Source organism: Vitis vinifera, chromosome 17, assembly GCF_030704535.1.
Source record: "Vitis vinifera cultivar Pinot Noir 40024 chromosome 17, ASM3070453v1".
NCBI classification, from domain to species: Eukaryota; Viridiplantae; Streptophyta; class Magnoliopsida; order Vitales; family Vitaceae; genus Vitis; species Vitis vinifera.
Genome location: NC_081821.1, coordinates 10,975,559 through 11,001,735, shown reverse-complemented (window position 1 = coordinate 11,001,735; position 26,177 = coordinate 10,975,559). Strand labels below are relative to the sequence as shown.

The 26,177-nt window shown below is 34.4% G+C and overlaps 2 protein-coding genes across 4 annotated transcripts; both read left to right on the top strand.

The window, feature by feature from the left end:
- Positions 1-2,611: 2,611 nt before the first annotated feature.
- LOC100854468 (protein POOR HOMOLOGOUS SYNAPSIS 1) lies at positions 2,612-11,313 on the top strand. Of its 2 annotated transcripts, XM_003634204.4 has the most exons (8): positions 2,612-3,089; positions 7,778-7,894; positions 8,846-8,911; positions 9,053-9,138; positions 9,322-9,467; positions 10,277-10,314; positions 10,567-10,594; positions 10,997-11,313. In XM_003634204.4, exons 1-8 carry the CDS (start codon positions 2,823-2,825, stop codon positions 11,053-11,055), a joined length of 807 nt encoding a protein of 268 aa, XP_003634252.1. In that variant the 5' UTR covers positions 2,612-2,822; the 3' UTR covers positions 11,056-11,313. The 2 variants fall into 2 exon arrangements, with proteins under 2 accessions (XP_003634252.1, XP_019081879.1); XM_019226334.2 differs by lacking the exon at positions 10,567-10,594 and having other exon boundaries at positions 2,742-3,089.
- Positions 11,314-16,569: 5,256 nt separating this feature from the next.
- On the top strand, positions 16,570-19,005 carry LOC100267218 (protein LATERAL ORGAN BOUNDARIES). Of its 2 annotated transcripts, none has more exons than XM_059734185.1 (2): positions 16,570-16,806; positions 17,977-19,005. In XM_059734185.1, exon 2 carries the CDS (start codon positions 17,982-17,984, stop codon positions 18,513-18,515), a length of 534 nt encoding a protein of 177 aa, XP_059590168.1. In that variant the 5' UTR covers positions 16,570-16,806; positions 17,977-17,981; the 3' UTR covers positions 18,516-19,005. The 2 variants fall into 2 exon arrangements, with proteins under 2 accessions (XP_059590168.1, XP_010663111.1); XM_010664809.3 differs by having other exon boundaries at positions 17,972-19,005.
- The last annotated feature ends 7,172 nt before the right edge of the window (positions 19,006-26,177 follow it).

The following is a 26,177-nucleotide window of genomic DNA, read 5'->3' as shown; positions in this document are numbered from 1 at the left end:
GATTAAATGATGGTGTATCATGTTGATGAGTTAGTATCCCTTCCGTACATGGATTTAGCTTTTATTTTGATAGGGAGTCTCACAAGACCACCTCTAGGTTTGTATTCACTCTATGTAGTGAGGTTGTTAGTTGGAAGAGTGTGAGTAGTCTTGTATTGTTGACTCTACTATGGAAGTTGAATATGTTATTGTTTTTGAGGTAGTAAAGGGAATTGTTTGGCTTAAAAAGTTCCTTATGGGACTTAGGCTAGTTCCCTTGACATTACAACCCGTGATCTTGTTTTTTGATAACAGTGGGATGATGACATAGTTTAAAGAACCAAGAAACCACTAAAAGGGTACTACTTGATATGTGAGATAGTTTAGAGGGGTGATGTCATTGTGGAGAAAATACCTTTTGTGGAGAACCTAATGAATCCCTTCACTAAGACTTTATCTTATAGAGTCTTTAATAAACATAGGGATAACATAAGTGTCAAATGTATACCCAACATGCTTTGAGGGTTAATAGGAGTTTATTAAGATTGAACCCTACAAAACATGACATGATTTAACAAAATAATATTTCATTAATAAATTTATTTATTATGATTTCTTGTTCTTATTTATATCCTTGATTGTACTATTTATTATATGAGTGTTGGCGCCTATTTTACTTGCATTGTATATGACTTGGATGCATTAGGAGTTATATCGAATATATAAGTCATGTGTTCCTTATAAAATGATAAGTTATATACATTTGGTTCATAGAATTGGTCAGTCCAATAGAGATTGTAGTGCACTACTTCCTAATTGGAGGAATAACTTGTTTTCGTCATTGAGATGGTTTTCCCAAGGTGAGTGTACTAATATGCATGGTTACACATTGGACAAGATCTATAATGAATCATGACATTAACTTCGAGTAGTCATGATTCACTGAGCTACTATTGAAGTTTTCAATGATTTTGACTTATGGGTAAGACTCTGTGGTGGTCATATATTCCCACTAAAGATTCGGTTACTGTTGATTAAGGTAAGTGACAATAGATGTTATCAAGATAGACACCATGATCTCTCATGGGATTGCCACAGTATATTCCCTTGGATGATCCTAAAGATTTGTGATACTGTAAATTATAGTTAGAGTAATTCTTTTAGTAGATTTGACATATACTTTTTATGAGTTAGAGTATGTTAGATTGTCACATAATAGGTAGATATGAGATTCAAGAATTATAGAGGTAATCTTGAGAGGTCGACAACATTCACCTTATTAAATTAGGAACACCAGTTCATGCAGAGTTGGCATACAATCGATTAGTAGGTCACAAACCCAATCTTCACATTTCGATGTAATGTCATAAGATATTGGAGTGCAGCGGACTCTCTTCAGTGGAATGTTAAGTTAACTTTAGAATTGAATTATGAAAGAACATATATGGAATGAAAAATATATGTTCTAAAATAATAAGAAGTCAATATATTAAAACTTTAGTATAATAGTAGTTGAATGAAAATATAACTCAAAAATACTAAAAGTTGCTATTTTATTTCATTATTAAATTAATAATCTTAACAAAATAGAGTCAATAAATAATTTAAACAATATAAAATTATATGAATAATCTGTAAAAACTAAAAAAATTCAAACCTGTAACAATTAGATTGTGATTGAATATTTTTTATTTTTTTTACAATTATTCATAAATTTTTATCGTATATTTTTTTTATTGTTTTACAATCATTCATAAATTTTAAATTAAAATAAAGAAAATTATAAAATATGCAAAATGAGAATTGAAGCCGTGGAATCGAAATGTGATTTCTAAATTTGAATTGAAGCAACCATTTTTAAGTGTTTGCTACTAATTTGGAACTAAAATAGCAACTTCTAAATATAATTTCTACATTTGAACTAAAATTGCATTTTCTAAATATGACTTTGGAATTTGGATTGAAGCTGTGGTTTATAAATGCGACTTCTAAATCATTTCTAAAATTAAAGCTATAAATGCAGCTTTTAATACAATTTTATAATTTGAGCCGAAGCCACAATTTCTAAATCCAATTATTTTCTTTTTTTGAAATCGTATTTTTAAAATGCGATTTCAACATAATTAAAAAAGAATAAGAACATTTCTCAGCTTCTTACATAGGGCTATTTTAATAACAAGTTCGAAATGACTACATATAATAAATTTTTAGCCCTAGATGCTATTTTGGCTCTAACGCTTTGAAAGTTTAGTTTTGGAATGATGAATTTTGATAATTGGGTTTATGGCCTAGATATCATTTTGGCTCCTAAATATGGATGATAACAAGGTAGCTTTGAGATGGTTCGGTACTAGACTAGAAAATATTGTCTCGTCCATCTTGCATGGACCTGTTTAATTTTTTTTTTTAAAATATGTTTTTATTTATAATTATATATAATTAGGGTAAGACAAGACATAGTTAAACCTGAACCTGTCTTGAAACGGTTGGGAGATTTTAAAATTTTCTTAAACTCATCTTGAACTTGTTTATCTTAGGATACCACAAAAACCCGTCCAATTACTATCCTTGCTCTAACTCCGAAACGATAGATTTTGATGAGTGGGTTTGAAAGATGAGGAATTTGGGTTTGAAGGAGAGAAAATGAAGATGGTTGAGAAATAAAAATGGGTAGTGTGTTGAGAATCACCTGGATTTTACATGACCAAAACACCCCTGTGCTATCAATGTTTGACAATAGTATCCTTCAAAACCCCAAATGAACACCCACTAACCGAGAAGCTCGGAACCCAAAAAAACAGAAACCAGAAGGCAGAAGGCCGAACGCAAGGAGAGTGAAAAAGATGGCGGGAACCATTTGGCCAGAAACCCTAGAATGCACCTCTTTCCCCACCATTCCCATCAGATACTACTGGGAGATACAATACTCTCGCTTCTTCAACTACCCTTGTATCTCCTCCACTTCTCCTATTCTCAGGCCTCTTCCCACAACCAAGAGGATTCGCACCCATGGCACCTGGGTTTCTTCCCCCACCGCTTCTCTTCATCTTCTCTCCCACCATTTCAGTGCTGAACTGGTCCTCGTCATTTCGCTTCAAGAAAAGATCCATGTGAGTTGTTCTAATTTGAGGGTTTATGGGTTTGGTTCTTCTTGTTCATTGAAATGGATTTATGTGAATGGGGTTTATGTTTTGCGTTGTTCTTGTTAACCTTTTTGTGTTGTTCATGGATATATGTTATTAAATTAAACGGAAGCTTATCTCCGACCACCATTTTGTTCTTCGTTTATGAAATCGGGCGCATTTGGGTTAATGGGTAGTTTAATAGTTCTGTATGTTTGTTGATAGTTTCATTGTTATTTGGAATCTGTAATATGTTGGCATTTTTTACATTATGAAATATGTAGTATAATGAAAGAGTTTTACATGTGGTTTCATGACTTGCGAATCCTAATTGGTTCATTTTAATGTTCTGTGTAATTCCCTTTTAAAATTTATTTCTTATTATTTTAGATTTTTAGTGTGTTTGTTCCCTTTGAAAGTTTCTGTTTACTCATTTAGGTGTCAACAGTTTTTCCTGTTTATGAGAACCAAAATTAAAGATCTCTCTCTCTCTCTCTCTCTCTCTCTCTCTCTCTCTCGTAGTTATTAAAAAGTGAGAAAATTACTTTAGAAATGCGGGCATTAGGGGCAGGGTGCTTGTGCTCTGCTTTTAGATTCCTACAAAAAGTTTAAATTGTTGGGGAAAACTATTGAAAACAGTAGATTGATGATGACTTTATGAATTTAAGAATGAAGGGAACATGATGAGTTACCTTAGTTGGACTTGGGAGTTGGCTTGAAGGGAACTGCTCTCAATAGGTACATTGGAGGATGAATACATTTTTTATCAGAAAGTGGAGCACTAATGGTGTTGCCCATCATATAAAGAACTAGAATTCTAAGCGTGTTCTTATTTATTTGCTTTTATTTTTGTGAAATTTTTGCTACTTCTAAATATTTATGATTTTAAGTTCTTCTATTTGGTCCTAGGTCCATCTTGATCCCTTTTGGATCCATTTTTTTTTTCCATAAAGATTGTGTTGGAAAATTGAATATATGACTTATTTTTCTGAATTTCAATGTTAAATAGCTGTTCTCCTTAATAAGGTATGTTTCTTGGTGGATGGTATGTGGACATACCACCAAGCCATTCTGCTAACTCTATACCTTGTTGAAGGGTTGTGTGATTTTATTGATCTCATGACTGTTGCTCAAACATCTGAGTGTGGAAGGCACAGGGCTTTTCTTTCTTTTCTTTTCGTTTTTGTTTTTGCTTTTGTTTTTGTTTTTTTTTTTTTTTCTTTTGTTTTTTCTTTTTTGAGTTGTGGAAGGTTTTATGCATGACTGCTTGTTGAAGGTATGAAAATAATCTCTCTGATTCTTTAGAACTGTGAAAACTTTGGAAGCCATTTCTTTTCAGACCCATTTTTAGACACTCCATAACTTATTATAGAAAATTCATTTGTTGTTTTCTAAAGCTGTTTGTCTCCAAATATATTCTCTCACAACATGAAATGCTTCAGCAGCAGACAGTTGAATTTTGTAGATGACATGATGTCATTTTTGCTGGTTATACTTGAATTACAGACATGAACATGAGCATTTGTCAAATATGACAATTCCTCAGTCTGGAGTAGGATCTAAGCTACTTATGTCTGTCTTTGCATATATATATATATAGATATATAGATATTCGTCTGTTCAAGTGGGTGAACCATAGAAAGCACCTTATGATCAAGCCAAGGTATTCTTGTAATAAATGATGCAACATGCATCCTAGTGGCATATTAGAAATCCTTTGTTTCTTTTGTAGGTCACTATTTCTTCATTCTTTTCTTTTCTTTTCTTTTCCTATTTGAACAACATGGAACCTCCCATATCCTCACTCCAACCCCTGCCACTTGAGCTAGACCTTAAGGGCATGCTAGAAAAAAAAAAGTGATAGTTTATAGAAAGGGAATAACATATATGTTCTTCATAATTTCCAAATAATAGTGTCTTATTGATGTAAGACAACCCTAGGATGGTTGTTGTCATGGGCATGGATTTTACCAACTGCTTTTTACATTTGTGCGGCACTTAGAAGCCCTCTAAGCCAGCGTATCCAAACCCACATGAGATTATAATCAAGAAAACCCACAAAAGACGCATGAGGTTATGAGTCTCAATCCCCAAATTGCATTTTATTTATTCTCTAAATAAAAATACAAGGCATTACTTAGCAAGACTCCCACAATCACTTTGGTGAGTTTCTACTCTCTCATGCTATGTTTTAAGAAGGTTCTCCCTCTCTAATATACCTTTGTATCCTCTATGATCTCTCTAGGTAGATTCAGAAGGCAAATGAGTCATCCTTTTTATAGGTGTGGTACCAACCACTCCCTATTTGGTTGGGAGTAAGCAATCCTAGCCCTACTCAAACTCTTTTTGTAGGTTGTAGCACCAACCACTCATATTTCGATTAGGGACGAGCAATCCTAGTCCAACTCAAATTACAATCACAATCGTAATATGAACTCTTATTCAAATCCAAACTAGAATCAAAATTTGAATCTAACTCCGAGCTTTCAAATGTCTTTGGCCCATTCTCATCCTTTTGAAACTCCTCATGTTGCTGCTTCTTGCATTAGTCCACAAACCAGCCTTTGAAGTTCTTGGTTTGTGGTGCAACACCTCTTTCTTGGGCTTGCCCTAATGCCAAGACATCTCTTTTGTATTCTACCTCAAGTCTGCCCACTCTCGTGCCTTGAGTCAGTCCACTCATGCACTTGAATCAACTATGCAACCGATTAACTTATTGTTACATCTCTAGGCAGCCCGCTGCATGCATCTCTATACAACTCATATGCATGCCAAGCCCTTTCTTGGCCTGCACTCCTTGCAACATGTCTCACCATCCTGCTATTGCATCTCTAAACGATCTGCTGCATGCTCTCTATGTAGCCCGTGTGCATGCCAAGCCCTCTCTTGGCCTGCACACCTCATAATGTGCCCCATCAGCCCGCTGTGTGCATCACTAGGCCCTTATTGTTCCTTGAGCATGCCAACCAATCATGCTCATGTGTTCCCATCACATCTATGTTGATTCAACCTGTTCATGCATCCCTCTTGTTGCTGCTACGGCTCCATGCCTTACCCAAGCCCTCTTCTTGTCGTAGCAACAGGTCATGAAAATGCTTTCATGACTCCTCATCTCCGTGCACAAGGCATTATGCCCTTGTGCCAAGCATTAAGCATTGTGTTTGAGTTGGCTTCATTGCTGTTGCATCATCATGCCTCGTCCAAGTCCATCTTGGTGCTACAATGGATTATGGCATTGTGCTCGTAGCTCATCAAGCTGCCTCATTGTATAAGGCATTGGGCCCTTGTGCTACCGTCAAGAGGGGGAGACTATGTCACAGCCTATGTCGTTGTAGCCACGGGTTGCACACCACCATATGTCATGAAACCCATGTGTGAGTGCTAGCTAGGCTTGCTTCATGTGCCTTGCTCGTGTTTGAGACCATGCATCAAAGCCCCTAGGTGTGGCCACACCCATGCCACTTTGTCTCTCTTGCGTCACTCACCCCCCTTAAAGAGCCATTTTGGAAGTTTTTGGAGGAGATGTTATCCATGCTTGAGGAGACATAATAAATTTTAATTAATTCACGAATGTTTGAAAAATTCTGCTTCCACTTGGAGTCTCCCTTTTGAAGGTTCCTCTTCAAAGGAAAAATACTGCTATGCCAAAATGCAACCCTTGAATTTTGGCCGAGCCGGGGTTGTGTCACTTGCTGCCCCTTAATAGCCTCCATCTCACCTTGCCTTGATCATAGATCACTCATCGAGCCAAGGTGCCACCTCATGAGGCCTTGGTGCCGCATACTTCAAGGCAAAGGGCTAATAGTTGTCTACAATCAAATAGGTGGGTTCGGCTTTAATCTTTCTAAGGTTCAAGGAGAGGAATGGGGAATAAAAATTATGATAGTAGGGAAAAGTAAAATAAAATATAGAAAAAGAAAGATAAAGAAGAAGAGATACAAACCTTAGATCTTATTAAGAGCTTCTAGGGGTTTCACCTAGAATAAAAAATCAATGAAGCCTTCGCCATTGAGAATTGCAAGGTATGAAAAAGAATAAAAAACTTAATGTTTAATCATTAATCCTTAATTCCGTTTGACATCAATTAACCTTATGTATAGGCTTTCAAAAACCTTGGAATTTAAATAAAACTATGAAAAAGTGAACCTAATATACGTAGTAAATAAGTAAGATTCTTATTCCTTTCCCAAAACTGTTAATCTTCTAAAACAAATCAAAAACCTTTTTTTATTTATTTATTTTTTTTTTTAGAATTAGAAACTTATTTTATAAAATTTTCTTGTAATAAAGTTTCTAATAAACAGTACCTTTAGATTCTAAGGATTCAAAATAAAAACTTTAGAATAGAAAGATTATTTTAGAACATAGAAAGTTTAGAACTTCTTTTGAGGAGAATTCTAAAACTTTCAAAATTCTCAAACTTTTGTTTTTTTCTTTTCTAAAACTTCCTTTTCTTGAATTCACCTGGAGGGAGTCATCTCCATCACATATACATGTGCAAAAGGTAGGTCAGTTCTTCAAGAAGAAATGTTTCAGTTTCTAGATTATCATGCTTAGTTTTTGTACATAGTTATTCCTTTCATTTCTCCATTTTTGGTGATGGAGAAGCAATTAAGAACTTTGGAATTTGGAGCTTCAGGATTATCCTTGGTTATATAAAATTTAATATTTTGCAGGAAGAACACTTCATTTCCAAGCTGCATTTCTCCTGGCCACAGGTCTCATGTGTCAATGAATGTCCTGTCAGAGGTAGCAGAGTTATATTTGCCAGCTATAGTGATTGTGTAGGCCAGGCAAGATTCTGAACTGTATATTGAATTCCATCTGAAGCAAAGCTTGGTTGATGATTGTAATTTTGATACATACAAATTGCAATCTTCATTTCAAAAACACAAAGGTAAGTCTATGTTCTCTAACTTTGTTCCCTCTGGAACTGATCATCAAACATTTTGAGCCCTCAAAAGTCATATTTTATCTGTGTCATTAGTCAACTTTCATTGTGACATTTAATATTTTTCTCCTCTTTGTAAGATATAAACATTCTGCAATTTTGCAATGTGGTCTGATTTCTAAATGTATCATATTTTCTTTCTAATTTTATTATTTTTTGTCTGGTATAGTTCCATAAAAGATGGTGATTTATTATTTCTATATTCCACCATCTTGTTAGCTTTTTCTTTTGAATATTTCTCTTTTCTTTGATAAGTTTTCTCATTTGCTGTTATGTTGGAACTAATCAGCCGTAGTGAAATTACAAGCATATTCACATTCTAATTTTTTAAAATATCCTTAAGATAATTTATAATGCCATTCTAGATATGTTGAGATCTCTGCTATCTTAAACTTTGGGAATGACCTACTGAAAAGGGGAGAGAAAAACCTCTGGGAACAATGAAAACGACTCTGTAGCTGGTTAGCATCTTTTCTCCAATGAGAATTATGTCCATCTTGTTCCATTCTTGCTACTTGTCAAGAAGGGCAAAATGTGATTATGTTGCATCTAACCATTACTGGATTCTTGCCATGCCTAGCACAAGTTTTTATCTTTGCCAGTGTAAACCAAAGTGCAGATGGTCATAAGAACTTCAATCATGTTGGTCCAATATTATGGGTGTTCTGTTTATACAATCAATGCATATCCTGTTCTTTATCAACTTACCTCTAGTATTTGATTTAAGAGGTATGCTCTGTTATCCACTTCATGTCTTGTACTGCATCTCAGTGTGTTTGTTGTGATTATTCAGATCCAAAAGTTTGCAATGCGATTTTCTGCAGCAAGTGAATCACAATCATTTATGGATTCTGTGAAGGTGAAACCAGAATCACCCATAACTGTACCATTCGATTTATAATCTTAATAGCGTTACAAACTCATAGCTTCCAGGCTCAGAACTCATGTATTTATCCTAGTTTTCTTCTCTTCCTTGACATATATACATTTTGTTCCCCAGGCAACCATGAAACCTGAAAGGAATAGCAGTGAATTGGGAAAGTCATCTCAATTTGAATTCATCTGTTCAAATGGAGTTCAGTACAGGTAACAAATATATATATATATATATATATATATATATATATATATATATATATATATATATATATATATATATATATATATATATATATATATTATTTTCTAGTGGAAGTTTTTATAAATTCAAAGATGGTGAAAGAATCGATAGCATAGTATACTGAGGCTTAAGAATCATCATTGATGCAGAGATGCTGAGGACAATAAACCTCCCTTGAGCTGTGAGGGCATGCAATATGCATACTCGAAGGATCATGACTTAGAAGGCAATTGTGCGACCTTGCCTCCTAGCTTCACAACACTCCTTGCTGGCGTTTGCATTGCTCCTAAAAAAGGTATGCTCACTACCAAAGCTACTAACATAATACACTCCTGTTTTTCACCATTTAAAGACATGTTTAGTTGGTTAGATATAAGATGAGATAGGATAAAAGAAATAACACATCCTATTCCATATTTGGTTGACGATGGGATAAGATAAGTTGTGCCATCACTTGTCGTACATATCCTATGTTATTCTTCTCACCAATTTTCTTCATTTTTTTTTATATTACTCATTTAAAAAAAAACTATATATATATTGATTAAAAAATAATTTTTTAGTTAAAAATAAGAACTAAAAAAATATGTATAAACTATATTATAAAATAATACTAATATATGTATTATTTAATATATACAAATTGTTTTTACATATGAAATAACAAAATATAACTTTTTCATTTATAAATTTTAAATATTTTAATCATTAATATTATTAATAAATAAATAATTACTTACTAAATTATAAACTATAGAACAACTTTCAAATAATACTGAACATGAGAGAGATTTCATATTTTTTTTTAATAAATGTTAGAATACGTTATAACTTTTATTTTAATGTTTGTCAATATGTTTTCCATTCCATTTTTTATTATTTTTACAAACCAAATTAAGTATAGCATAACATATTTCATTGGATGTAATATCTTAAGATATCTTTACCATCGGATATAATGTATAAGGATATCATTCTCTTGTTCATCATCATTTTTATTATTATTATTATTATTATTATTATTCTTTTTGTTTTGTTCTGTTCTGCTTTTATTTATTGTTTAATAGTTTGTTTGGTCTGATTTCATTGATATGGATGCTGCAGAAACACCAGAGGAAGTTCTTCCTGATGCCCAGCACGTGGTATCTTCTGAACTCTAATAGTTTGATATTGTTAATGGATTTGCCTGTCAAATAATTGTTCCTGGTTACAAATTCTATCTAGAATCTCTTCACAACCTGCATATTTCCAAGCAAGAGCTATAAAGGCAAAGTAGTACAACCGCATTGCTGTATCATATACCTACTGTACTTAACAATCCAATACTAAGGTTATTTGCTATATATTGCTTGCTTTCATGTAGCATTTTATTTTTGCTGTTGTTTTTCTTGCAGAGATATATGACGGGTTCTTCCTTCAATGGTAAGTAAATTTGTTCTATATTTAGTTCTCAGTTGTAAACATTAAGGAGATACATGCCTGGGATACCCATTTAGGTTCCTTCCTTCCATGTTGAATGGTAATGAGAGACATGATTAAAAGCTATCCATTTCATATAACAACATAAACACCTATCACGTTTGGGTCCCTTCAATACAGTTTCTTTGTTTCCAAATTTGACTTTGTTGGGTTGATTCTCACTCTCTTTTATGAGAGTTGATTGTGGACTATGTGTTGATGTACTGCAGTGTAACAGAGACATACATAGCCCTAGCTAGAGCAGAATGGCCATAGCTGAACTAGAAAGCCTTATCCCTCAGGCTCATCCCATTCCTTGTTTGAGATGCTGATTATTATGTTCTGTTTTTTTCCTGTTCTCAACAGATATGTTGACTAGACTAGAGATGGTCATCAGTGAAATGGGGGGAGACTTGGCACTATAACTGATGGTGACTTTGTTTGGACAGCTAACTTCCTACCATTTTGTCTCCATCCTTGAAGTGGCGGTTCGAGTCAGATTCATTTTGAAGCCATTTCCTTGTTTAAATTTTGTTGTATTTGAATCTCTTGCTGCACTACTGTGGTACTGGTATATTTTGGTTTGTAAAGTTCATCCTTTTACCCTGTTTGAACAGTTGAAACTGGTATGCTTTGATTGTAGAATTGACCTCTGATTCATTGCATCCCATGTTACATGTCTCTATGCTTGGGTGTATTGTGTGGTTAGAAATTCTTTGCTTGACTCAGGGCATGAGGCCCCCCCACCCCCCAATCATTCCATGGTCTCTTCTCTGCATCACTCATGCCTACAATATCATCAACCCATCTATCTCTGAACTTGCATGTGCCAAAATTCAGGGCATAAACTTGGCCACCAACAGGCCTTACTTCCATTTATGCTAAACCAAACTTTGGGCTGAGCCTACTTAATAAGTTTAAAGCAAGGCCCAACCCATTTATGTCATTCCAAAAATGATTTGAGCAATGTCACACCTCACTTCAACTGCAGAGTTTGGCAAATATTTCGTGTCACTCAATTATTCACTAAAAGTTCCAATTATAATAATGTGGGGCTTTTACAAAAAATGGAGAATTTTATAATACAATTTATAGCCCATGCTTCAGATCTGAGGCCTAATGCAGGCCATCTTTTCTCTCCTAAGTGGATTCTGAAAAGGCTCACCTTGTTTCAACCATAGGGCTGAAATTAAAGGGCTTCTTTTTGAATAAAAATCAGAATCTTGGCAATAGGGATGAATGTGATGTTTTGAACTCTCCCTTGGGGCATAGGTTAGGGGGACTTAGGACTGAGGACTAACATTTGGCTAGCTTTAGGGGCTTCTTTCCTCTTTCAGTTTGTCAAAAAATGGCAGGCCTACAGAAATAGCATATAGCTCAGTTTGAAAATGCCAGCAGAAGCACTTTACATGAAATATTATTTGGTCTCAATATCCATTTTCCTTCAACACATCATTCCTCTTGTTTTGGCTGTATACCTTAACCCTAGGGAAACCTCAGTCTCCTGCCTTTACAATATGGTTCAAATTTGTGACTGTGTATCTCCTTAAGACAGGCGACCTTTATGAAGTTCAGTCATAAAACTCATACCCAAGCTAGGTTGGCCACATATAAACATACACTCATAACCCCACCCTTGGGCTCAACCTAATCTCAGCCATTCTTTGGCCTAATTTAGGCTAACCCCATTTTTGGACAGTCCATAATGATCAAAGATCAGATGATTATGATGTTTAGGGCTTTTCTAAGGGTCAATGTAGTCATTCAACATGTTATTTATTTATTTGTCGTCTTTGTAACTAATTTAGATCTTTAATCGTTAAAGTTGAGACCAAATGTGCTCTCATACTCTTTTGAAACAATTTGAGTCAAATGTAAAGAGTCTTGTGGAAAAGTGAAAGTAACCGAAGGATTTATAATTTATTCGATCAATGATAACAAATCATGTATCAACCGGTAAGGGCGTCTCTAATGATTAGGGCTATGCTTAGTTTTTAATTAACCTTCCAATCTGACCCACATGGAATGTTTATTGTAATCCGGCAGGAGAGCAGAAATGGCAGTCCTCCCAACTCCCTTATCTCTGAAAAAAAAAGGGGAAAAAAAAAGGAAGGAGAAGTACCCATTAAAGAATAAAAGGTACCCACTAAAATATGTGGTAGGGCATGCTAGCTTTTCATGGTCTTAAACATAAAATAGAATAAAACAAATTCAATGATAGCAATGGGAATGTTACTATTGATTTGATAGCATGGTTGATGGTTTATTTGCGATATTAGAAAAATAATTTGCCTTATCATGTCTTTTGTTTTTGGCAGATTTGCTAAATTTGCAGTATCTGTTGTATTGTATGAAGGTGCACCAAAATATATCCATGGGTGTTTGAGGGTATTGTAGCAGGGTGTGAAGCCCTTGGGCAGGAAATCAGTTTTAAGTACAGCTTGGAAACTGTAATGAAGAATAGCTAGACCCAAAAGGGTTGTATACTTTTCTACCGAGTTATTAGAAATATTCCTACATATAGCAATGAGCTCTCCCTTTCAAACATGTAATCTTTTTTTCCGGAGTTTGTCACGCTTCATGTCTCCCAAGCCTCCAGTTTTGTATCACTAAAGATGAGCTCCAGTCCTGGGTTAATGGTCATGGGTATGGCTCCAGTACTAGCCAGTCATTTTCAGGGGGAATGCCCCAGCTAATTCACTCTTGTTTCTCCTTTCTGTGACACTTTTTGCTTCTATGGCTGAAACTTGTAAGGCAATTATAATCGAACTGGTCTTACAGGAAAATCAAATTATGCTATTTAATTATAACTGTTGCATTGTGTACCTATAGCTATACACTGAAGCTAAGAGTCCTTCCTGGGTAGTGGGTACTGAGTCCTGAGCCACCCCAGAACTACCAGTTCTCTCTCTCTCTCTCTCTCTCTCTCTCTCTCTCTCTCTTAGAAGCCAGTGGAAAAAACTCAACCCCCATTAACAGTTTCTACTTTTTGTCTTTAAAAAATATTTCTTCCTCCCCGGAACCCTTACTGTAATCTAAGAATTTATCTAGAATAAACAACTTGGGGCCATGAATCATGCTTTGCCCACCCATCTCCAAAAATATTTATTTATTTTTCACAATATGTTTAAAGAGGCCTAAAAAAAGATACCAAGATGAGTGGCCTCTTTTCAAAATTTTATATCAACAGTATTGAACAGTAGTCCCAGGTGTGACTTAAGTATATCATTTGGTCTTAAAAAGAGAATTTCAGGTTCATTAATAGTGGACTTCTCATAAACTAAACAGTAAGCCATTGAAAACTCTACTACCTAACAGATGGTAACCTTGGGCTATTGCATCCTTATACCAAAACCCATCATCAAGGACATGTCACCATCATGTTTTCTCCACTATTAAATATCATGGAACAAAATAACTCCATGATGGAATACCTGCGAGCCATTGTCACCATCAATGAATCTGAAAGAATTTTAATTTCTAGGACACAGAAAGGAACCAGCTGCCACTTTTTCTTTTGTTCTAGAGAGTGAGTTTAGTTAATTGATGCTTTTGCTAATTTTAAATATCGATATCGGTTATGATTGGCATGCATGCTAATCTTGGTTTAATTTTCTATGAAATTTGAATTGCCTACAAGTATATATTTATGTACGAATCTATCTTCCTGATCAATGAATTCTTCAGGAAATGACAGCCATGACAATGACTTGAAATTTGGAAACATTTATGTTCTGTCATTAGTCCAAAAACTGATGTTTTCCTGTAATGGATCGATTCTAGGTGATGGCTAAGCAAACACATTCATGGAATGCACCAAACCAATCATCCATTCATCCTTTTCCATTTTAGCTACAAATTGTTTTTTTTTTTTTTTAAAAAAAAAAAAATCATCCTAAAAACATTCTTCCTCTAGCCCAACCACATGTTAGACCTAAAAGAAAGACTTGTTGCAAGTGTTGTACAATAAAATTAATCAATGAAATCAATCATTTTCCAGGAGACGTGCAGCTAAACGTACTTGGTCATCCTAACCAACAAAATACACATCATGTGCGTCTTATGGTTGGGGTCAATTGACTGTGAGACCATACTCAAAAGGGGATGTTACACTGGTGAATTGACAATTAGTGCTTTCTCATGAGAATTGGAAATTGACACGTTTCTTCTCATGAGAAATAAAAACGAAAACGAAAAGACAAATTACATTATATTTTCATGAAAGAGTATGATTGAAGTTTAGCCTAGGTGACCATCATGTGTCTTAAATTGCTTGATTAAAATCATGTGCATCAAATTTGATTTCTTTTGGCTTCTATTACAACTTTGGGTAATATGTCAATAAATGAATCAATCAAATTTATTGTAGTAATATCAGATCCTAAGGAGTTAGGATTACTTCATGTCACCATATGCCCATGCACTGATATGCTAATTAGAGGGAAGTTAATCAGCCAAAAAAAAAAAAAAAAACTTCATGTAGCCAAAAATCATGGTGAATTGTCAGTTAAGTATGTGAACCAATTCTATATTCACTAAATCCTTTCCTCCTTTTTGTAAACCATGCTGCTCATGTCTACCCTCTCTTTCTCTTTCTTTATCATTTGTTAAACAAAGTGATGATCACCTTATGCTGCTATTGCAGCTTTGAAAGTTCTCTTCCTAGATCTGTCTGCCTGTATGTAGAGTTTTGACACAATTAAGTACCTACTAATCTTGTCACCTGATTATATAAGTTATATATATATATATATATATATATATGCCCATGAAGGGATGTTAACAGTTGGATCTGATTTGAGGAAATATGGGCTAAGCTTAGGGATCCGTTAATGCTAAGAAAAGTGCAAGAAATGAACCTTTTCCCATCATGTGATACAGAATGCTTAGGGTTTCACTGCTGTCTCAAGACCAAGTCTTAATTTACTTTAAAACTTCAGTATGGATGGAAAGTTTTCTAGCCAAACCCTAAATTAATGTGATCAGTCTCGATTTGATCATGGCGGTGCAGCATTTCAAAGTTGTAATCTTAAAAATGAAGCAGCTATATCCCTAAATTATTTTTCTAAAAAAAAAACCCTACATTTTCCATGTTCTTAGTACTGTTTTTTCAGTGGATTCATGTCTAACCCATCCTCCTAAATAAACAAAAATGCTGTGCAGTGCAGTGCCGGGTCTCTCAGTTTTTATGACGATGTATTCACATGCATATGCTTGCATCCCTGAAATTATTATGAGGGGTGCAGAATACCAAGAGCTCAGTCATTATTTACTACGTACTTTTCTTGTTTTTGAAAGAGAAGAAAAACTCGACTGTTTGTCAAAGGCAGTATGATGATTAGGATCATTTCCCACCATGGATTTGACTGAAAGGGCTGTGATGCCTGTGACCCCATGTTAGTGAGGATTCGATGATTGAAGGAAAAATACTACATACGATAAATTGATTAATCTATCTATCTATATGTCACAGGTAATTCCAGAATGCTAATCAAACAATTATTTATATACATGCATATGAAGTATTCTTTCGATGAAGGAAACCTTGACAACATAAATGATGTACACTAACATTGTAAGAGTGTGTAAAATGGGCGAGAGGAAAAAAGCATAGTCTTCCTCAGGTCCTAAAAGGTATATATAAATAATCAATTTGATCTTTCCATTATATGCCCAAGTATCTTCTTCTTTTTCTTCCCTCATTTTTCATTAGATTTGTAATGACCTAGCACTAGTTGGATGCTAAAACAAAATGGTTTTCACTCGGTTAACTTCCTTTGTTTTAATTTTCGAAAAATTGGCACTAGTTGTCTCAATGCATGAGAAAGAGAAATAAGGGGGAAGGGGAAATTGGTGACATCCCCACAGCCCTGATATTATTATTAGATGCAGTGTCATAGTCATTCTTTTTTAATGTACCTCCCATTTATTACCTTTGTCCTTTGCCTTCCATTCCTTCTCCATCCACTAATGCTCTTTGCCTTCCTTCTCTCCCAGAACCATTTGTTACTGAATTTGCAGAGAACTCCCTCTCTCCTCCAATTAGGGTTTCCGGTTTCCCCTTTGATGGCTCACTTTCAGTTATAAATCTGTGGCCATCATATCTTTGTAATAGGCCACAGTCTTGGAAGGAACAAACAACACCTCTTGAAAGAGCTCCCACAAAGGAAAAAAAGGTATCATCTGCCTTCTTATTCTCTGATCATTAGGAAACCAAGATCACAAACAGGTATACATATGTAGCTTCTCTGTTTGTTCTTTCTTTTAGTGCTAATTTTTCTTTTTTTTTTGGTTTAGTTTTCCGGGTGGGCTGAAGACTAAAGAGATGCATACTACATGCTGTTGGGTTAAAGTCTTGATCTAGGGTTTTCCTGTGTCCATATGTTCATGTTTTCTTACTACAGCTATCAAAATATAAAATTGTGTGTGTGTGTTAACTACCTCTGTCAGATCCCATGTTCATCATCAACAGATATATATAAATATATATAGTCATAGTTGAAGCAACTGAATTCTTGGAAATTTGGAGAGTCTGGCCAAGTGGAGAGAGTATTTGCTCATGGATAAAAGAAGAGACAAAAATTAGAGACCAAAATTTAAGGGAACATGCACAAAGCCCTGGGGAGCTGTAAGCATATAGTGTAAGAATTAACCAAAAAGAGAAAAGGGAAGAGATGGGGAAGAGAAGGAAAAAAGGTAGTGAGAACTAACAAGTGACAATCAGTTTCCAGATCAAGAAAGTATGCATATCATAAAAGGGTTGAGTGAGCATTTTTCTTCCATCTTTTCTTCTCTTTTCTTTTTCCTTTTGTTGGTGTTTCCCCCTCTCTTTATGGGGTGGGTGTAGGGGTTGGGAGAAAGGTTAGATTTTCACAAAATAGTCTCCAAACCGAAGAGAAGAGTGAGAAATTCAGATTGGGTTTGGAGATTTTCATCAGCTACTCAAAATCAAGCTGGGGCAACCCTAGCTAAAACAGAAGCTGCTTATTCCTTTCTTTCTTTTTTTTTTTCTTTTTTTCTTCTTTTTTTTTTTAAATCAGTACTGTAAGTGCAAAACAAAGTGCAATATAGTTAATCCAAAGAAAGAAAAGGGAAATAAGAAAGAAAAGAAAAGGAAAAAAAAAAAAAGGAGAAAAATTTAATAGTTATAATGTTGCCCCTGTGAGACCGAATTTAATTTACGTGAAGTATCTGTGTGTTTCAATATATTAACAATTTTTATAGGAAGAAAAAAGGGAAAAAAAAAACCCAAAAAAAAAACCCTGTTAATCCTTTGAATATCCTAATTAAGGAAAACTTACACAAAAATGGTTGATTGGTTTTACTGGGGTTTTGTGTTAGTGCAGGGAAAATGGCTTCATCCAGCTCTTACAACTCTCCTTGTGCTGCCTGCAAGTTCCTGAGGAGGAAATGCATGCCTGGATGCATCTTTGCACCGTACTTCCCACCAGAGGAGCCGCAGAAATTTGCCAATGTTCACAAGATCTTTGGTGCAAGCAATGTCACAAAGCTCCTGAATGAGCTCCTCCCTCACCAAAGAGAGGATGCAGTGAATTCTCTTGCCTATGAAGCTGAGGCAAGAGTGAGGGATCCAGTGTACGGCTGTGTTGGTGCTATATCATTCCTCCAAAGACAGGTTGAGAGGCTCCAGAAGGAGCTTGATGCAGCAAATGCTGATCTGATTCGTTACGCCTGCAATGAGATGTCATCGCAATTGCCTTCACCATCACTAGTGAGGTCTACTAGTAGAAGGATTGGTAATGAAGGAGGAGGAAGCTACTTTCAAAATCCTGGTTACTCCCACCCATATTCTCTTCCATGGGATGATAACCCTTCAGGAAATATGAATGAAAGTGGAGGAGGAGGAGGGGGAGGCAGTATGTGAAGAATGAGGGCATTGTCACAAAGAATAAGCCCCCACTAGCTAGGGTTTATCTCTTTGGGGCATTTCTGCAGAAAGAAAGTCTCATGGTATGGTTGGGGAATGGTATGGTATGGTATGATATTTAGTTTCTAGCTAGCTAGCCTCACATGGACTCTTCTAGCTAGCTAGAACACTGTGTTTTATCTCTCTCTCTCTCTCTCTCTCTTTTTCCCCTAAGAAAACAATTTGGTAGGTTTAGGGTGCATGCCTCTAAACTGAAGACTACCATTAAGTACTCTATGTGTGTGTGCCTTAGTTTGTGGGATTTGGAGCCTAAATAATGTTGTAGATGATCAGCATGATAATAGTGTGGCTACTTGAGCTGTGTTGTGTCATTAATTAGTGGGAACTCTAGAGCATGTGCATGTGGAGTTTCTGTTCTCTTGACATTGTTTATGCTTAAGAATAAAAGCAGAAAAATATTAGTTAATCTTAAAGGGATGCTTCTCTAGACCAAGTCTAAGGGCTTAGTCCTCCTTTACACTATATTCTCACTTTTCTTTCTTCTTTGTTTTTTAAGGACCACTACTTTGCTTTCTCAGTAAATTTCAAGCCCCCACATAAAATAAAAGACTTCCAAATTGCACCTAATTGTTTGTGCACTTAGTTTTATTATATTCAAATATTCATATGTTCATTCTCATTGGCTACAGCCCTATGTTATGCTACTTTCTGTAACAGCGAGAGGAAAAGCAGGTGACACAGAAACTGAATGAAGAAAAACCCCATATCAGTCGAGTTTTTCTTACGAAACAATAGAGAAAAGAGCCGGGCATCTCTCAGCCTTTTTTCTGCACATTCAATACACTGTTTTCTTAAGGAATTTAATGTTAATGTTTTCTTTTTTATGCCATATATATTATATCCCACAGCTGCTTCGGTGGAACTCAGCTCCACCTCCCATTTTCATACTTGCAAATATCTATAACAGTAGGAGAGTACAGTGCCCTACACTACACTCATTGGATCCGATCCACATGTAGGGGTAGTTGTTCTCCCATGTTAGGGTTTCAGCTTTTCCTTCCCAACACTTCCCAGACAGAACAGTAAACCTCTTCTCTCTCTCACACACAATCACATTCACATTCACATTCAACTCTGTACTTGTGTTTTGTGTGTCCTATTGGTGTGGGTGTGTGTATATGTATCCCATATAAAACTTCAGTGTGTTAGGGTTTTCAATTTGTGCTTTGGTTATTCCATGGTCTTTATTCATTACTAGTTGCATGCATTGGTGTCAGTGTATAAGCATAGGTGATATAAAATTCCTGGAAAGAGAGAGAAGAGATGCAGAGAAGAAGTGTATGATTACAGGTCTTCATTGAGTTCCATCACATACCCACACGCATGTATATATCTTTCAAAAGTGTCCTTGTTGTATATGTGTACAAAGCTTTCATCATCAAACACGACCCCCTCTTCTGCTTCCTCCCTCATTTGTGTCAGACCCACACACCCACATACACACGCTCTTTCCTTCTTTCTTTCTATCTTTCTTTCTATATCTCTCCCTCTCTCTCTGATATACACGGGAAACACGAAATTTCAGAAAAGTTAAACTGTCCTCTCTTCTCTCTGTGGAAGTGGGTCTACAACAGCAGTGAGAGTCACGTCCATCGTCCTCCAATTCCTCGCCTCCTCGGCCACCCTTCCTCGAGATCGCCAAACACTTACCTTTATCTATGTTGGAATTTTTTATCAACGAAATCTAGTGCCCTGATCTGAATTCACTCCCCATATCTTAACAGTCTCTCTTCTCTCTTTACAGAACATGTATTGTTTTTTTTTTTAAGGGAGAGGTTTATACGATGGATAACTGCAGAGATTGATATTTGTACTGTTGGATCAGAAAGGTCCCCAGTGTGGGCAAGTATGGCTTTCTGAAGTTATTGCTGGTTTTTCCCTTTCTTTTTTTCTTCTTTTCTTCTTTTCTTCTTTTCTTTTCCTTTCTCTGAAGAGTGCAACAGTTTGTTTTCAGAAAACATCAACCCATCAATCTTCTCTGTAAAGACGTGGAAAAGAAGCAAAGAGCAGGTGAAATTTTGGCAGGTTATAGAGACAAACCACACTTCAAGGTGTGTGTGCGGGTCCTCTTTCTCTCTCTCTATATATATATTTATATAAACTCTGAGACATGGTATTGGTTCCTCGTGGGGTTTTCACATACAATCATTTAAGTGTGGGAGTCAGGACTTGTATTCTTTTGGATTTGGATGTTTTTCTTCTTCAAGGCCCCTACCACAACCACCACCACCTCCACCACCACAACCTCTCTCTGTCATCTGCATGATCACCACGTTCTGCTCTCTTATTAAGCCCCATTCAGTTTCTATGTCTCACTCAGAGTCTTAACTTCATCTCGTAGATTTTGGACTTTTCACCAATTCTCCACCCCTGAAGCATTTTGATTTGAATCATGTCATGGGCCATCATGAGTTTCTTCCATATAAAATCACAGTCCACAAATACTTTAAATTCTACGGAGAAGTCATTATGTTTCAAAAGAATAACTCAAACCAGCCATTTACTTCAAATAATTTGAAGAGAAATCATTTTAGATGGATCCATACAGCCAAATTATAATTAGAGTGGGCAGATAAGGCTATACATGTCCTTGCTCAAACCTGCAACCCAATTGCCATCATTTTTTACTTTGAATTTTATTAACTTCTATGGACTTCCTGGAAAAAGCTCCGGATTTTGAAGTGCCTCGCTCTTTAGCATGTACATACCACTCCCAGAAAAAAGGAAAATGAAAGAAGAAGAAGAATGAAAAAAAGGAAAGAAGAATTCCACTTGTGAAACAAAAAGATCATTAATTATTTATTGGGAATGGTCCCTGACCTGAGAGATGGCAATGATAACAAGGGTGACTAACAACATGCGCACACGAGGAGGATGAATGGTGAAGATCTAAGTGGTACTGTCACCCGTATAATTTTCTACAGTCAAGCCAGCAGCCTTGTGGATGTAGACTGTTTTGACGGCTGTTTAATTTATTTCAAAATCAATTTCTTCCTGCAACCGTTCTTGCTTTGATTCAAATGGGCCCTCAACAAGAATGATATTCAGGAAAAAGATTGAAAAAGAAGTTGCTCTAGGTTGGCAGACCGGAGATTACCTTCAAGAATTTATTTATTTATTTATTTATTTATTTTTTGAAACAAAGAAATAGGCGAATAAATTAAAGAGATTAAGTGTATAGATATGACAATATTAAGCTTTAAAGCCTATTCCAATAATGCGTCTCTGCAAAATACTTCATAGCCATGATTTATCATATTGGTGTCAAGGCATACTCCTCCAACAAGTGGTGAATTTGGGAGTAATAAGAGGGTATTTGATAAAAATTAATGCTTATTATTTAAAACTTAATTTAACTTTAAGTTAAATTATTTTCAATTAAGTCATTAATTTGAAACTCATTTTTTTATTTTGATTTTAAGTTTTAAGATTGTTTAATAAATTTAGCTTAAAATTTAATTTATATTAAAGATTTACGTATTTATCCTCATTCATTTTAATTAATATTTAATTTTAAGTAATAAAATTATTTGTTAAATATTCATACATTTATAACATAGCTGGACACGATATTTATTTATTTTTAAAAAAAAGTGATGAATGTGGAGTTATAGTAGTCATAAAATATACTCACTAAATGAGACAAATGAGGCCAAAAAAAAATTATGATTAAGATTGAAAGGGTGGTTGATGAAAGTTAATATTTATTAATTAATGACTTAAGTTAACTTTAAGTTGAATTATTGGTAAGTTATTGATTTAAAACTTGTTATGTGATTTTGTCTTTTTAAATATTAAGTTAATTTAATTTCTTTAATCATCAAATAAACATATTTACCTTTATTGATTTTAACTAATATTTACCTTCACTAATATTAAGTGATTAATTTAGTTATTAAACATTCATATTCAAAATATTATAGAGGTATATGATAATTACAAAATATTTATTATAAAAGATAAGTTGTAAATGTAGAGTTATGTTTATAAATATACTTTGACTGAATATGAACAAATGAGATTAAAGATTAAAAATAAATTAACAATTTTAACTTAAAACTTAAAATAATTTTTTACTTTAAGTTGTAATATTAAATTATTTTATTAAACATGTTTAATTTATTTATTTATCGAATTAAATTAAGTTATTAAATCATTAAGTTGATTTATTAAAAACTTTCTTAATTAACTATTTTAACTTAATATTGAAAATTATTTTTAATTTTTAAGTTATGATATTAAGTTATTATACCTAATCTAAACTCAATTATTAAATCATTTGACCAAACACCACCTTATCTAAAATCTTGCAATGGGTGGACATAGATGTATGGCAGTTAAGGCTATGGTAATTGATAGTCCTGTAGTACTCCAATTATATGCATATATATATATATATATTCCCATTTGCTGTTGCACTGAAATATTGCTAGTGTTTAGGATTCCATGGTTGGAACTTTATGGCCACTCGCACAAGTCAAGACTTCCATAAGATCCAATTTTTCCATACATCATCCAAGGAAAATGCACACAGGAAAGCACTCAAAACAGTGAACCACTAATTGAGCACAGTACAAATCCAGATCCTCAAAGATCTTGTGGAAAATAATCATCTTCATTGACCTGCAAGCACCAACTCATTCGTCACACATAATTTAACCACATTATGCTCCCCCCCACCCTAAAAAAAAAAAAGGTTACCCTTTTACTTTTTTTATTTATTTAATCATAACCTTTATAAACAGGTTATTATGATAGAATTAATCGGTTAAATGGGATGAAATGGTCCCTAAATTTGTAAATCTAACTCTTCCCATATTTTTATTTAAAAAGTAACTTATTTTTTATATAAATGTCTTTCACTGTTTAAAGCATTTACTTATTTTTACAAGAAATTAATCAAGGCATTTTTATCCAAATAAGACAAAAAAAAGGATAAAATGTTAAATTCAAAATTTAGGTTTTTAATGACTTTTTTAATCAAATAACCTATTATATATATGGGGGGAAAATGCATTCAAACTATAGAGGTTGAAACCTATGCAAGTTTAAACTTTAAATTAATACCACTAAGGTCAACGATGTTTGCAAACTAGCACTGAATTGAATTCATGGGTTTTTAATGACTTTTTTAATCAAATAATTTATTATATATATGGGGAAAAAATTATTCAAACTATAGAGGTTGAAACCTATGCAAGTTTAAACTTTAATTTAATTCCACTAAGGTCAACTACGTTTGGAAACTAGCATTGAATTGAATTAATGATTAGAATTTTTCTATTTATTTTCAATTTTATTTAGACTGCGTTTAATAATGATTTTAGAAAACGTTTCTAACATTTGTAATACTTGAAAGATAAAAATGATCAAATATTAGAAAGATTAAAAATGTTTTCTAAAATCATTGTCAAACGAACTCTTAATTAGTAATGTCAAAAAAAGTTTATGCTTGTATAACTTTTTTGAACATATCGTTATTCTAACACATGCAATCTTCCTTAAATAATGAACTAATTTGAATTTCATGTGCTATACATGAAAAATGAAATGCTATAGTTTGGTTTCTTAATGCCCCAAGTCATGGCATAAAATGCATATGCTTATTATTTTTTTTCCACCTAAATTGCTCCTTTTGCATCCATTAGAACTATAATCTTAGCTTTGGATGAACACTCCCCAAATTCTCCATTAACCCAATAGGAGAAAGTTTTTGTATCAATGGTGCTCTCATTCATAATTGCAACACATAAAGATAAAGCAGATGTTGAATAAGGTTCTACGTGACAAAAGGCATATAAAGTTCATTGCAATATCCATCTTCGAGAATGATATGCATTGAACGGACTAATTTAGAGGTTCAAATACATCATGATATCAAATCTAATCAGTGGGTTTTGTAGCTTATTATAATCAAAAGACACTCAAATTGGACAAGTTTCTACATGCATACAATCAAAACATATTCGATGATTTCAGGTTTAGTACTTTAATTTAGAGATGAAACCCTACCGGTTATAAGGCTTTGAGTACTCATCCACATGCATGGGGTCTAAAGAACATTTATGCGGCTACCGACCTTGGATTCGTGCACTTAAGATCTTTCTTTCTCGTAATTGAACATTCATTATCAGTCTCTTCCTTTACCATCTTTTTTTGTTGTATTCTATTGTGAAAGCAATTCTTTTGGCAGATTACCAATGATGTTAGTCATGATGGTTGCCATCAATGGGATCATAAACAAACTCAAGACCATGGGTTATAAAGAAATGCACTTTCGTCAATGCATATTTTATCCTGAAGCAATGACTTAGAGATGAGTCTGACACCAATTTCTTATACATTTGAAGATGATATAAGACACAAAAATGTAGATATGAGGAATATATATAAGAATATTTTGTTGTTCTAGATATTATTCTAAGGGCAGTGCCATTGCCTTTAACCTTTAAAGGGAGAGGAATACATGCTCAAATCATAAGTGCAAAAGGCACCCCCTTTGGAATCCGCCGTTTCAGATTCGACTCAGGCCATCACTAGTGAAGTTGACTGAATACCTAGCACTGCAATGTTATCATAAGATCAGAATATTCTCTCTCTCTCATACTCTTTCTCCAAGAAATATCTTCATTCTTCCTTAATACTTAAGCATATTATTTCTAAGGGAACTTAGAGGTATATGAATCAAACTTGACCCTGATCTACTTAGTGTTAACTAGCTTGATTCTACATTGTAGGCATATTTTTCATCACTTGGAAAATTTGGGGCAAATTATAGTTGAGCTCTTATTAACAAAGCTCTTAGATTTGGAGATTTGAGTCAGTCAAGTGTGAAGTATGTATGTATCTTATTGGACATTTTGAAGTAAAAAGTATTAAACATATGGGATGACTGAAGAGTTTTTGGGCCATTCCCACTTCAGGCTATATGGGCGAATGGACATTTGGTTCAGAAATAGGGCCAGCATATCACATTCTGAACTAAAAGTGAACATATGTGATGTCCCAAAGCAACTCATTTCCTCTCTGGAACTTAGCCCAACTTGCACACTGAAACATTTTGACTTGGGCCAAATATTGGGCAACACATCAATTTGCAGCGAAGGTCACAACCTAATCCACGGTTCTTGATACTTCGAAAACTCTTTGTACATTTGCATACTGGAAGAGGATGTGTCAGCTAAGGAGGGAGGAAGTCTTGATTATTGATAAACTATCACTTAATTAATTATTAAAAGAAAATCAACAAAAAATATCAAGTAATTATAAACTACCTGAGGTTAATGAAATGGAGAAATGGGAAAGGAAATAGAAGAAGCTTGAAATGGAGCTACAACTTAGATGTGTTAGGCGAGTTAGAAGATCTACACTAAACCCGTCTATTAATATGTTCAACTCAAGTAAACTCAACTCGAGGTCGGATTAAGAATTCCTACCCTTTCCCAAGCTTGTGAGTAGTATTCGGATTACCATGGGTTTTTAAAAGTTAAATTAAAAATAAATCAATATTAGTTATTAAATTAACATAAATAACTATTTATAAACTCATGCCTTCAACTATAAAAAATACTTTAGTAGTTAAATACAAATTTATATCTC